We start from the raw sequence: 14,960 nt of genomic DNA on the forward strand, positions 1-14,960 counted from the left end.
AATTTACTATACAAGAGACGTTATCGTAGTGAAGGGGTTATCACTCTTATTCCCTCCTTTTACTCTCTTTATTTATACTTTATATTGTTTCTTATTCTCTCTCTCTCTCTCTCTCTCTCTCTCTCTCTCTCTCTGCTGTTCTTATTCTTTTTTTTCCTGCCTCTTTTTTCCTGAGAGAGAGAGAGAGAGAGAGAGAGAGAGAGAGAGAGAGAGAGAGAGAGACAGACAGACAGAAAGGAAGAGGGTGAAAGCATATTAATTGCATCTGATATTGGCCTAGATCATCTGCATGTGAACCCAGTGGACTGCAGACTGAACTTCCCCTTTTTCCTATTGCCCGCCATCCCCATTTCGAAGAACGGGGAGGGAGGGCAGAGTCACTTGTATAAGCTGGTAGTGAAGTTGTCTGGTTTTATTGGTGCAGGCAGTGAAGGTGCTTGATTTTATTGGTGCAGTGAATGAAGTTCCCTGGTTATATTGGTGCAGTCAGTGAAGGTGCCTGGTTTTACTGGTGCAGTGAGTGAAGTTGTCTGGTTTTATTGGTGCAGTGAGTGAAGTTGTCTGGTTTTACTGGTGCAGTGAGTGAAGTTCTCTGGTTTTATTGGTGCAGTGAGTGAAGTTGTCTGGTTTTATTGGTGCAGTGAGTGAAGTTGTCTGGTTTTTATTGGTGCAGTGAGTGAAGTTGTCTGGTTTTTATTGGTGCAGTGAGTGAAGGTGCCTGGTTATGATGGTGCAGTGAGTGAAGTTGTCTGGTTTTTATTGGTGCAGTGAGTGAAGTTGTCTGGTTTTATTGGTGCAGTGAGTGAAGGTGCCTGGTTTTATTGGTGCAGTGAGTGAAGGTGCCTGGTTTTATTGGTGCAGTGAGTGAAGGTGCCTGGTTATGATGGTGCAGTGAATGAAGGTGCCTGGTTTTATTGGTGCAGTGAGTGAAGGTGCCTGGTTTTATTGGTGCAGTGAGTGAAGGTGCCTGGTTTTATTGGTGCAGTCAGTGAAGATGCCTGGTTATACTGGTGCCACCGCGTGAAGGCGTCCCTCTCCAACATCACCCAAAGCATGTTATCACGGGTCCCTAGTAACCCCTAATATTATGGCCAGTCACGTTCCCAGCCCCCTATATATCTGCTTAAGCCTCAAGAAAAAAAACCCTAAATGATACAGGCAAAAACTTATATACTCCTTCCTCCTTGTCTCTGTCTAAGGGGCCCTCTTGTTGTTTATGAACCCCCCCCTTCTGTCTGATAAGTAAAGAGGGAGACTAGTGGTTCTCCCTCTGTGTGTGTGTGTGTGTGTGTGTGTGTGTGTGTGTGTGTGTGTGTGTGAGAGAGAGAGAGAGAGAGAGAGAGAGAGAGAGAGAGAGACAGACAGACAGACAGACAGATAGAGAGAGAGAGAGAGAGAGAGAGAGAGAGAGAGAGAGAGAGAGAGAGAGAGAGAGAGAGAGAGAGAGAGAGAGAGAGAGAGAGAGAGAGAGAGAGTTTTAGTGGAATAAACCTCTCACTCTTATGACTCCTTTATTATTATTATTATTACCATTATCATTATTGATCTTGTCATTACTATTATTATTATTATCATTATCGGTATTATTTCTTCATGGAGCTTAGGCTAGACTGTTCATCCTAGAGAGCTTAAACAGAGCTTTTAGAATCCTTTCACTACTAGGACGCTACCTAACACCTCATCCTTAGCGATTTATTTTTGGATATGGCTGATTAACATCCTTTTGTATGTAATTTTAGCTCGGTGTGACGATATTAGATGTATTTATGTAACACAGAACAGGTCAGTAAGATGTAATAATGAAAATAAATCGTTAAGAAAAGGTGTTTGGGAGCTTCTTTAACTGGCGAGAATACGGCTCTTGAGATTCCCGTACGGGTGAATGAAATCGTCTGAAAGGAGTAAAACAAAATAATATACACAACACCCTCGGCAGGAAGGAATTAAATCTCTCAAAATCTAAACACACTGTGGAAACCGTCTTCATTACCCCTTACGGTCGGGCCAACTCTAGTATATCATTAAACTAACGTCAGGAGATTTTATTAAGCTGAGAGTGAGTCATAGGAGCCTGGGAGTATTTATTAGTGGTACGGTTAACCCTCTGATGGCCAGGACCTTAGTACTTCATTCCAGCTGACGCCAGACGATTTTATTCATCTGTCAGTGAGTCACGGGAGCATGCTAGTGTGATAATACCGGCACCATCAACCCTCCCACGATCGATACAACCCCAGTTCCGCTAATGCCAGACGATTTTATTCAGCCGGGAATGAGAGCCATATGAGTCCAAGAGCACGTTAGACTCTCAGCAAATATCCTCCATCTCGCCTACTCAAGCTTTTCGAATAAGGGTAGAATTGAACGTCCTATTGAAGTGAACATACAGGTGTGAGTAGCAAAAAATTAATTTCGCTTTTCATCTTCTAAGAGACTGCCATTTTAAGCGTAACTGGCAAGGAAAACACCCCATACACATCCAGGTCCTTATTTTCTGTTCTCATTCCCCTGGACTTAAGGTAACCATCCAGTTATAAATCCAGGTCTTTTCTCCCAAATTTTAGGCAACCGTCGAGTTATAAATCTAGGTCCTTATTTTCTGTTCTAGGAGCTAACAGAGTGATCAGATTCCCTTCAGTGTCAAATTACTTTCCTATTTAGAGCATCACCTGACTGTCCCTGGGCTGTGTATCAAATTACTTCCTTGTTATATAGCATCACCTGACTGTCCCTGGGCTGTAGCGGACCAAAGGACTTGTTGTAGGAGGTTGCAGAAAAAAATAAAAAATAAAAACAGCGGTCTTATGACACCGCGTGGCCAACCCAGACATAGAGGAATCATATATATATTCGTACATACCTGCGTGTGTATACATATATATATATGGAATCGGAGTCCAGCATGTAGGGTAAATATAAACCTAATTAAGAGCAATTATGAATCACTATAAACTCGCTAACCACTTAAATGAAATCCCCTCTAAAAAAATTAATTCCATTCCAGCCTCCTCCCCCTTTAACTACTCCTGTTGTACAACTTAAAAACCTTTTCGTCACTCATTCATACCACAATGTTACTTACTTACTGCCTCCATCATACCTTAACTGCTTCCACATAACCAAAATTATGTCATTGTGTGTGTCACAGCTAGTTCATTGACTTAGCTTTGAGGGTCAGAGTTAAAAAGTATGATTATGAGGGATATGAATTATTCTCTAAAGAAATTGCCAGCTTTCATTTACTTGCATATGTACGTGAATACTAATGGATGATAAAGTGCATAATAAATTGGAATTCTGCTTAGCTTTAGGTACATGCGGTATATCCTCCCAAAATGCCTTATAGATATATGTATTTTTAAATATGATCAAACCATCTCGTGGAAAAATGTCAGTAATATTTCTTTCATACATTCATTATTCACCACATACAGCTACAGTGCAGTAAATACAAGTTGATAAGGTATACACATGCATATGCAACGTATAACAGCAACAGAAGTTAACTGTAATTTTAGGTCCAACTAATCAATACGTAAAGCTATTAAACAAAATCCAAACTTCCCACTACCCTTTGCTGTCAGGCCTAGTCAGTTGTTTTGTTCCTAAGTTTGGATGACTGAATCCTTGTTCACCAATGTTGCTCAATAGCTTCAGTCTGATAGCCTAACCATTACTAATGACCTATTGCTTTTTGTTTAATTTTTGTCTTTTTCCTGAAGCTTTAATTACTAGTTTAGACATGTTTTCTTGTTTTAGGATGAAAAGAACCAAATCCTAACTACAAACGTATGGTTGAATATGGTAAGTTTTCTGGGTGCCTCGACACGCGGCCATACTTTGTGTGCTCACCACAACTAACTCTCTCTGAGCTACCATGTCCAAATAGCAGGGAACAAACACAGGCCCGAGCCACTAAAAGTACAGTAATTGTGCACTCCAAGCCTACTTTAAGAGTCCCACTCCCCCCGTGCCGTCGATGCATTCGTGTAAGCACCACAATGTCGTAAGTACCTCTAAATACGAATACCGTTCAGTGATCACTTACACTTTGCACTAATTTCGAGCTCACAACTAATCACACGCATAGTAGCCAAAGGCCCCCTCTCTCAAAAGTTGCCACGTAGAAGGAAATGGGAGTCTCTGCTTTCCATCTTATTTTTGTTCATAGCTTCTGAGACCTTCAAGCTCCCGGTCACACACACACACACACACACACGCACACACACGGACTCCCCTTTGCCCTAGGTGATACCCAGGGCACAAGGGCGAGGAAGGGCAAAGAGGACCCTGCTGCCTGGACGTGGTATGTCTCGTGCTCTGTCATTCTTGGGCAGGCTATGATCTGGTCCCGTTTGTCTTGGAGTTTGCCCAAACTGACAGGCAGCCTCAATGTACTTTTGTGTATGCAGAGAAAAATGAGGAATGCGGCCCACCCCCTTTTGCTAGTCTCTCTTTTTTATGCATTTTCTCTTTAAAAAGTTGGTCTCTGTCGTCCTTCCCTTTCTTCGTTTTCCTCATTTTTCTTGCTATGGCGTCCCTGTTTCAGTGTGTAGTGGCAGTCATTGGGGAAATGAAATCGTTATTACAATATGTTTTCTTTTTATTGCTTTAAGGATGAGAAGAATCAGCTCCTAATAACAAACACATGGTTAAAATTGGTAAGTTATTAATATCTTTAACTTAACAAAGTGAGGATAAATAAAGTTGTATGTTAAATAAGCAAACTATTATTCATTAAAGAAAATTAAATTTCAGCCTCATGCTTGACTTAAAGAATTCTAATAATACACATCTAAATGTTTTAATGAATAGACCAAAAGTTCTTAAAATTCCGGGGATTTCCTGAGCAGAGACAACTTAGTTTATCCTCCAAGCTAATATTTCGACGTTTTCTCTGACTGAGTCCTCAGTTCTCTGTGATCAATACCCTATACTTCATTGACTCAAGAATATCTCGTTGTATTACAATACCTCTAATATAAAGCATTGTGCATGCAATATTAAATTAACATACTAATTGTTCATTACATACATCTCCGTCACTAACAGTATGCTAATTAAGCATTATAATAATGCACATTCTCGACATTAAATAAGCTAATCAGGTTTCCCCAAGAATCTAGACTGAGTATTGCAGCTTTGGCAAAATGCAGATATTAGATTATGGCTTTGTCGTAGGCTTGATCAGTTGCTGTTTGTCAGTAGAGTCTTACTTCCCAGGGGGAAACGAAAGAGGGCGACCATTGCTTGTTGCTTCTCTTGACACCGGCAGGCGAATGATGGAGGACATGCTCACTTTCTCTACTTACTCACCCGTACACACTAATTCTCACCGAGACAGAGAATGTTCAGTGCTTGTTCACTTATTTTTTTGCTCCTCACGATAATCCAGGGCTTGTCACTCCATCCTTCACAGTGCAGCAGTATTGAGCTCAGTTCTAACTGTACAAGAAAGTTAATGCATGCTTTTGTCAGTTGTATTGCAAATTTACAGTCAAAAGTACTCACTAATGATATTGATATTGTACTAATGTATATTTCTATGTCCGTAAGCTAAAGAGTTCCCCCCTTGGGCCCCTTGAGGTCTAGTGAATCTGTAAGGTCATTCTCCACACTTTAGTTTGTTGCATCATGAACGTGAAAATTGCATAAAGTTACAGTTTAGTTCTTCATGTCATGCAGATGATAATGCTGGATATATATGACTTCCATGGTCCTCACTTTAGCAGTCATCTCACACACCGCCCCACCCTCACCCCCACCCTTCAGGAATGGAATGATGTCAACCTACGGTGGAATGAGACCGATTATGCTGGTGTGAAGGACCTCAGAATTCCACCTTATAAAATATGGAAACCAGATGTTTTGATGTACAACAGGTGAGTCTCTGGTCTATTTGTTATCCCAGGACATCAAACGTAAATATATACTTAAGATTTTTTCAGTAGATTTATGTATTTCTCGAAAGTACAAAGAGTAATAAAATGTACAGGTAATGAGGAAAGTAACTTAAACATGCATAAAAAATAGGTGTACAATTCTCCAGACGTAAGTTCCAAGTCCTATGGGCCTTATTTTAGATGGTGTAGGTTTCGTAACATTTGTGTCTTAGCGATTTATTTAGGATACTTCACCTCAACATTGTATTGCCGTTATTCACAGTTTTTCATTATCACCATACCTTGCATCAACAACATTTAAGAAGATACTGGGGCGCAATGTCCAGAATGAACCACTAAGGACGATTTGCTAAGAAATTTCCATGGCTACTTAGAGTACAATCCTATAGCCGAGTGTATGTGTAAATGTGTGAGTGTTTGAGCTGCTGGTAGATGGCTTCACGTGCACATAGACCTACACTTACACTTACTTCTGGTACACTGGCCCATTCAACATCTTCCCAACACGTCCACGTCCTCTAAAACCTATCACAGTCGACATTCCAGCACTCACTCGACCTCCCCACTCAACTAGTCCCCTTGGAACTAAACAATATACCAGTCGACATCTCCATAACATATTCGACACCCTTACCTAACGATTCCCTCATAGCATTCTCCCAGTTAAGACTAAATAATATAACAGTACACCTGTCGAGTTCCCCCTACCACATTCGACCTTCCACCTATCCAGTCCCAGGAGCGCAGTAAAAATATACCAATTACCCAGTCGGTTAGTAGTGTCCATTAGGTTAAACAATACAGTAGTTCATGGACTTCCCAAGAAACCACAGAGCTACATAAAAGACGCATTATCAGTCAGGTTATGGACCCTTGTACCTGAACAACGTAAAAGGAGAGTATTAGTCTAGCTCCAAATCTATGGTGGCAATAAACAAATGTTAGTCTACATTGCTAATACTCACAAAGTTAATACACATAGCTTTTGAGAAGGGGAGTATTAGCCTTGCCCTAATCCATGGTATCTACGAAAAGAAAGAAAGAAAAAAAAACAGGGTGTACTGTACATCATAAATACTCAAAAGCTAATAAGAGTAATAATATATTCCCCTGTTCATATTCCCTGTCCCTAAAAAATGAATAAAGGTTAGAATAGAGCAGTATTAGGCTAGCGACAATCCCAGTACCCACATACCTCACAAGTGACAGTATTACCCAAGTCCACATCCTTCACTGCCCCACAAAGCTAACAACAGGAACAAAAGAACAATATTTTAGCCAATTCTACATTCCTAGCACATCCCCAGTACCCACAGAGTAAAATATAAGTCAGTCTATATCCCGAATACCCAAAGAGCTAAATGTAAGTCAGTTCATATCCCAATACTCACAGATTTTATAAGAACAGTATTAGCCAAGTCGAATACCCTTGTACCCACAGAGCTAAAAACAAGATCAGTATATATAAGTCGCTCTACATCCCTAATACCCACAGAAATACGCCTATATCCCTATACCCACAGAAATACTCCTATCTATGTCCCTAATACCCACAGAAATATGCCTATATATGTCCGTAGTACTCACAGAAATACTCCTTTCTATGCCCTAATACCCACAGAAATATGCTTATCTCTGTCCCCAATACCCACAGATATAGTAAAGATAGTACTGACCAAGTCGACATCCCCTGTACCCACAGAACTAAGAACAGGATAAGCAATAACTGGGTCCAAACAATGGGTATGATAGTGACAAAATTAGTCTAGTTCACAACCCTAATACCAACAGATCTAACAGCAGTAACAGTATCAGACCAGCTCATACCTCGCAGTGCCCCATAATACTAGTAACAGGAACAGCAGACTAGTGCTTACAGTATGTAGAAGGAAAGTCTTTATAACCACACATGCGAGTAAAGACAGCGTAATCCCAGCCCATATCCCCAGTGCCCCACAAACATAATAACAGTAACAATATTGACCCAGTTCATAACCCCAATACACACAAAACAGAAATAACAGTAATATAAATTCAGTCCATACCCCAACTGCCCAGCCTATCTCAAAACAGGAACAGCATTAGACCAGTTCACATCCTAAATATCCACAGATTTCACAGTTACAATACTCAGCAAACCGGCATCCCTAGTACCCACAAAACTAGTCATAAAGACAGTTTTATCCTAGTTCACAATCCCAGTTCCCACAGATCTAGTATTAACAGTCAGTTTGTTTTTACCTGACGGAACTGGGCCACTCCCACAGCTTGAAAACTACGTCATAGTTGTGTGAAATTTGATGAAACAGTTATGAGGTAGAAATGAATCAGCTTTGTTACTAGCTAAATCGACCTCTCAGTTTGACTGTACCTGGCCATCGACCATGCTGAAAGGGGTTAGAGATGTTCGTCAGGTTAGAACAAACACGCAATGGTACCCACAGTTTCAGTAACCGTAGGAGAATTACAGTAGGCCACTTCATACTCCCGCACATGTCCCACACGTCTAATTCATCGGCCCCCACCCCCACAGTGCCGACGAGGGCTTTGACGGGACGTACCAGACGAAGGTGGTGGTCTCCTCGAACGGCAACTGCCTGTACATCCCGCCGGGCATCTTCAAGTCCACCTGTAAAATAGACATCACCTGGTTCCCCTTCGACGACCAGCGGTGCAAGATGAAGTTTGGGTCATGGACGTACTCAGGCTGGCAGGTGTGGTGGTGCGGGGTGAAAGGGATGGGGAGCTTATTTCGGGGTGTAATTTTCTATGCACTGTTCATTGAGTGTCGATTGCTTTATTATTGTCTCCTATACGCATTCTCACTTCTTTCTGTAGTACTCGTACGTCGTACTCGGTCAGGCGGGTGTGCTGATGTAGAGGTGAAAGGGATGGGGTGCTTCTCTAGGGGTGCAGCTTCTGGTGCATTTATTTACTGTCTTGTGTATTATCCTCTCTTTATATGCATCCTCTACTCTCATACGTATTCTTCTTTCTCTTGGGTATATTTCGCTTTTATGGATTAACCACCTTCATTCTGCACCCTTCCCTCCATGATCCATTCATCAATGTCAGTCGTGGAGTAAGGGAAATGGTGCTTCTTAGATGGCATAATTTCTTGTGCATTAATCACTATCTTGCGCACTAACCATTTTCATGCATTCTTTACCATTTTACACTCTTCTTTGTCAGTCATGGAGTAGAAAAACGGACTGCGGCTTGGAGAGTGCATTTCTTCTTCATTATCCACTGTCTTGTTTATTTACCACATTTTCTGTGATAACTACTCCTTCATGCTCTTTCATGTATTATCCAATCACTCGTGTACTCTTCAGTTTCTTGTGTAGTCGTCAGTCTCCGAGGTTATTCATTCTGTTATGCATTTTTCACTCCGGTGGTCATGGAGTGAGAGAATGAGGTGGGAGAAAGGCGTCATCGTTGTGAATAAATTATTGTTAGGTTCTGTTTTCCATATCACATTATGATACATTATTAAAATGCATATTTTAACACCGTGAAGCTCAACATCTTATTTACAATACATTAAGTTCCACAGCTTGTTGACACGACACTATCCGGTTCTATATCTTATTTACATAACACATTATTTGGTTTCATACATTTACTCGAATATTAATCTACAACATCTTGGGTTCCATATCTTACCTCACGCTATTTAGTTCCATACCTTACTGACAACACTTTTGCGCTCTATATATGAGGTTCTTTTCCTTGTTTACCATTTACTTTTAGCTTCCATATCTCTTTTACAACACATGATTAGGCTGCAGTTATGTCATATGGTCAACAAAAGGCCGCTTAGTGGTCTAGTAGGCTAAAGCACTCCAACCAGATATGACTACCAGGGGTTGAAATGCCAGGGAAGGTTAGAATTATTTTTCACATAATACTAATCAAGGCAACTGATCACTCTCGCTATAACTGGCTGCACTGATTATTTTATCCCCGTGCCCTCGCGCACATGACGGGCAATAAAGGACAAAAACTTCAGAATGGACAGGTTAAACTATCCCTCCCATCTTTTACCGCAGAATATCAGTTTCCATAAATTCATCTTTCAGTCTTGGGGTACTATGTCTAATATGTCACGCACATCACATCTCTCAGTTAGCTATGCACTCTTCCATACAATTCAGGTTTCTGAAGTTGGTTCTCTATGCAGTTTTCTTCGCCAGGCATTCTTTTCAGATATGCTCTGTGTCACCCATTTTTATTTCTGCTATGTCTCTCTCATCTCTCTCAATCCTTCTCATCTATTGCAATTTACTTCACGCACCTTTCCACATTCTTCCACTCTGGTCTCTTATCCGCTATGCTTATCTTCATTACACATACTTACCATCACAATGTACTTATATTTCTGTCATACACATATCTGTCAGACATTATCATAATCAGATTCTTATCTCTAATTTGCACTTTTATCAATATCACGTCTCATCTCCGTCATGCACTTATATCTGTAATGGGCTGTATTATCCCCATCATAGATATTTATCTTATTCATACATATTTATCTCTGTCATGCACTTTTATCTGTCACGTATTATCTTCATCACAGTTATCTTAATTATGCAACCTAATCTCAAGGTATTACTTCCATCACATATCCTTATCTCTGTCATACTCCCTTATCTGTTACAGTCACGCACTACTGTCTGGTATGGCTCCCACGACGTTACTGAAAAATTTCACCTCTCATCTCTTGTGTTTCAGATTTAATTTTCTTTGTTGTTTAGCCATACACTCTCAGGTTACTTGTGGTCGGATGCACCTCATAAAAAAGTTATCATAGCCTGACAAAGCTCTTGGATTTGGGGGTGTTCGGTATAAGTGAATCTGTGTTTCTTAATGATACTGATTATATAAAAAAGTCATATATATTTCCTGACACAGCTCTTGAAATATAAATCAGAATTTAGTAACGCTAAGAATGATTTATATGTGTATTTGAGTGGATTTGACTTGTGATGTATTGGTGTTAATCATATTTTGTTGTGTAAGTGGTTCACGCTGCACCTTATGATGTTAAAAAATATATTAACTTATTCCTTCTGCACATTAATTTTGAGAAAGAATATTGTTGCACTAATTAACTCCTTCAAGAGCTATTTAGTAATTCTTCTATTAGCTGTTCTTGGGGTATTCTGAATTGGCTATTCAATGTATGGACTTGGTAATGATTCACCTCCAAGCAGGGTATTATAATTCTGAAAAGTCTTTGGTAAATAATTTGTGAAAACAGTATTTACTCGCTCTTCCATGTAGTCTTTCAGTTATACGAGGTAGCTTTTCCTTAGGGAAGTCTCAATCCTTAAGGCATTTAAAGACTCAAGCAGACTTCAGTGTTTACTTCAGGCAAAGCTTTAAAGATTCTATCAAGTAACCTTTGACATGTTCCAGCAAAAACTTATTCGTTCAAGCTAACATTACCATTTTTCTAAGCAGTCTATCAGTGGGTCAAACAGTATGAATTTCTGTGCATCCTTTCATTGTATTCAAACAGCTTGTCCAGCTTTTCTACGCAAAATTTGTTACTCAAAACAACATGTATTTTCAAGTAGCACTTTCAATGATCAGTTACGACAAATATTCTTTTAATGAGACAAACATCTTGACCAGTTTTTCTAAGCAATCGTGAATGACTTAAAAATCCTAAATTTCTGAGTGGCATTTCAATAATTTAAACAGCCTAACCAGTCTTATTAGGTAGCCATTTTTAGTAAATTAAAGAGCATGTATTTCTAAGCAAATTTTCAGTGACCCTAAAACTATGTCCTGCCACTAATCACTCCATTCCCTGAGTCCCCCTACTAAGGCTCGTCCACTCTTTCAGCTCGACCTTCAGCTACAGAACGAGAAAGGCGGCGACCTCAGTGACTTCATCAAGAACGGCGAGTGGGACCTTATTGGTGAGTGGGATATCGGGTGGGCGTGCATGAGGCTGTGAGTGGGCGTGCATGGGGGTGTTAGTGGGCCTCAATGAGAGTGAGTGAGCTTGCATGAGGTGAGTGGATGTAAATGAGGGAGTGAGTCTGTGTGCGTGAGGGAATGAGTGGGCGTGCATAACGGTGTAAGTTGGTGTGGATATGGAAGCAAGTGAGTGTGTGGAGAAGGGAGTAACAGGTGTAGACGGACTGGGTAAATGAATGAATGGGTGTGGCAGTAAGTGGGCGAGAGAAGGAACTAAGTGGTGACAGAGCATGCGATATACAAGGTTTTTAAAAGATTTTGAATTATTACCCTCTATACGGAAATTTACTGTTGTCTTTGGAAGAGGTGATATTTTTCTTTACCTGTACAGTCGCAGTCAAAAAGTTCTTCCACACAACTGTGATTCGGAACTAACTCGAGACTCTAACTTGCTTCATCACTGTTGTTTAGATTAGCAGGGATTCGCTTACTTCCGAAACAGTTTGGAGATGGTGTAGGGGAACTTATGACAACGACTGTACGTAAGCGTCGTGGCACTGTGTGTGTGTGTGTGTGTGTGTGTGTGTGTGTGTGTGTGTGTAAGAATGATATATAACTCATCTGCTGAGCTATATGTTAAATTCAAATAGCAATTGATGTTAAGAGGATATACATTTACTGTGTGTGTGTGTGTGTGTGTGTGTGTGTGTGTGTGTGTGTGTGTGTAAGACCAATATATATCGCACCTGCTGAGGTATATGTCAAATTGAAATTGTAAATAATGATAAGAGGATAGAAATTTGCTGTTGATATTTAGGTCTGTATTACCTTAAATCAGAAATTGCTGACTTAGTAAAATCACTCGCTGACAATAATCAGATAAATGATTTAACACAGAACGTACAGTTGGAAGAGAAATGGACGATTCATACGTACTGTAGAGTAGATGATGAACTTACCTTTAATCTGTGCTAATTAATTCAGTGTTGTACAGGTAGGGACAACGATCGCCTACTGTTTCACTGAGTCTGCTTCACTTTCAAGGCATGTCCATCACTTTCCTTCCTGACGCATCATATCTGTGGGCAAAGAAACATACCAAACCTCTTTAAAAACATAAGGTAGCAAAAAAGTGTGAAGAAGAAAGAGTTATTATTTGATTAACTTTTGTCAGATAGATTATTTTGTTACAAGATAATTACCCGCCATAATGTCAGTATGTTTATTAAATTTTAGTATATTTTGAGTAATAAAGGTTTAGTCTGAAGAGGTCATAAAATAATTAGCTTAGTCAATAGGAATTTAAGTCTTGTCACATACTTAAAATACTTCATAAAAAAACATAATATACTGTATTATTTATTTTCGTATTATAGATGGTTAAGATAGGGATAATTAAGTCTCATGGCCAGCAACACAACCACTTAACTCCTTCAATATGAGGACGTCTCTCTCTTTTTTTTTTTTTTTTTTTTTTTAATATCTGCTACTGCAAAACGATTTAATTTAGCTCAGGACAGACTTTCTGAGCTGAAGAAGTTAGGAGCAGTCTTCATTAACTTCTTCAGTACTAGGATGTTCTCCTGGGCTAAATAAAGTCTTCTGGTGGCAGCGATAATAATATTTAAAAAGGTGTCATCAAATCGAAGGAGCTAAAGAGGTGTGTGTGTGTGTGTGTGTGTGTGTGTGTGTGTGTGTGTGTGTGTGTGTAAAGTGAATGTGCGCTTAATTGCCTTCTTTTTACACATATAACAACAGCTTACCACTCTCTCGTGTTCTTCCTCTCCTTAGCTCTCTCCAAGTATGCTAAACGAAACATTATAATTTAAAGTTCAGTTCGTTTCTTATATGTAAAAAAAAATCAATCATCAAACTTAAGTTGCTTTAAGTTCTCAGCACTCTCGGGAATCTAACACTTGAAGCCAAACCAAAACATACCTGTCCTTATTTAGAACTTATTGAGAAGCATTGTGGCCTGACGGTAAAGCTCTCTGATCAGGTGGGGTTTAGGCGCCACTGTTCGAATCCTAGAGGGTTTTTCTATCATGCGAAATGCTACCAGGGGCGTAGGCCAGTCTCCTACCCTTAAATGATCTGGCTTACTGTTGTCGGACCCCTACGCTTTGATGGATGTAAAATGGGATTGGTAGATTGGCATTTTTCTACCATCAATATCATCCAGTCCTTCACTGTCCCATCAAGATCGAAGGGGTCCGGGGCTAGGTTACTTAGGGTAGTTTTGTAAGTGGTAATGTAGTCTTCGTAACGCATTCATTTTGGCGATTTAGCATAACTTCACACCTCAATATTCTGTTTTGTCATTCGTACATTTTTAGTACCGACATACTTTGCATCAGTGATATACAAAAGACTATTGAGGTGTAATGAGCAGAATAAGTCGCTGTAGAAGAGGTGCTACGAAGTCTCCAGTGTCATTTAAATACGACCCATAGTCCTGACACTTAAGGCAGGAGTGACCAGTTGCTCATCCCTGGGTGGCAATATGAGAAGAAAAAAAGCGCAGCCCTTCCGCGGATGTAAACCTTTATGGATCACATCCCTTTGGTGCCCCTAAACCTGCTATCCTTTTCATGAACGTCAAATCAACACCTTCACTACGACGACCCACTGGTTTCCTTAATTCTTGCCTCCTACAGACGATTTCACTAAACTCAGGAAAGACATCTCGTACTGAGGGGTTTAAGGGGAGACACAGCTAACCCCTCCAGTTCGAAAAGTCTCTCCCAGTCTGAGTGAAATCGTCTGGCGGTCGAAGGAATGAAACAGAAACAACGTCCTCGGGGTGAAGAGATGAACAGGAACAGAACCTCAACTGGAGTAGCAGGAACAGAACCTCAATTGGAATCAAAGAAATAGAACCCCAGCAGGAAGATATGGACAGGGATCAGGTATATTTGGTATGGCTTAATACTGTGAAACCTGGGCACTTCGATAATCAAAAAATGAAAAAAAAAAAAAGAAAAAAAAAATCATTAGCTACAATATTCTGAGAGAATTATATGGGACCCCTTTAGATATCTCCAAATCTCTGGCATTGGAAAGCTGAAGAAATGTCCAGTATCGTGGATTATAAATTCTGTGATAGCCTTAAAACTAAATGTT

The 14,960-nt window shown here is 40.1% G+C and overlaps 1 protein-coding gene across 1 annotated transcript in view; it reads left to right on the forward strand.

Annotated features, from left to right (window-relative positions):
* LOC145409268 (neuronal acetylcholine receptor subunit alpha-7-like) overlaps positions 1-14,960 on the forward strand; it is a 383,585-nt gene that overhangs the window by 288,801 nt on the left and 79,824 nt on the right. The window contains exons 3-6 of the mRNA XM_080279749.1: positions 4,617-4,661; positions 5,773-5,882; positions 8,437-8,617; positions 11,761-11,836. Of these exons, the coding sequence (XP_080135875.1) occupies positions 4,617-4,661; positions 5,773-5,882; positions 8,437-8,617; positions 11,761-11,836 (412 nt within the window). The remainder of the gene's footprint in view (positions 1-4,616; positions 4,662-5,772; positions 5,883-8,436; positions 8,618-11,760; positions 11,837-14,960) is intronic.

This window comes from Coenobita brevimanus, chromosome 80, assembly GCF_032717465.1.
Source record: "Coenobita brevimanus isolate Jiangsu-jjx chromosome 80, ASM3271746v2, whole genome shotgun sequence".
In the NCBI taxonomy this organism is placed as follows: domain Eukaryota; kingdom Metazoa; phylum Arthropoda; class Malacostraca; order Decapoda; family Coenobitidae; genus Coenobita; species Coenobita brevimanus.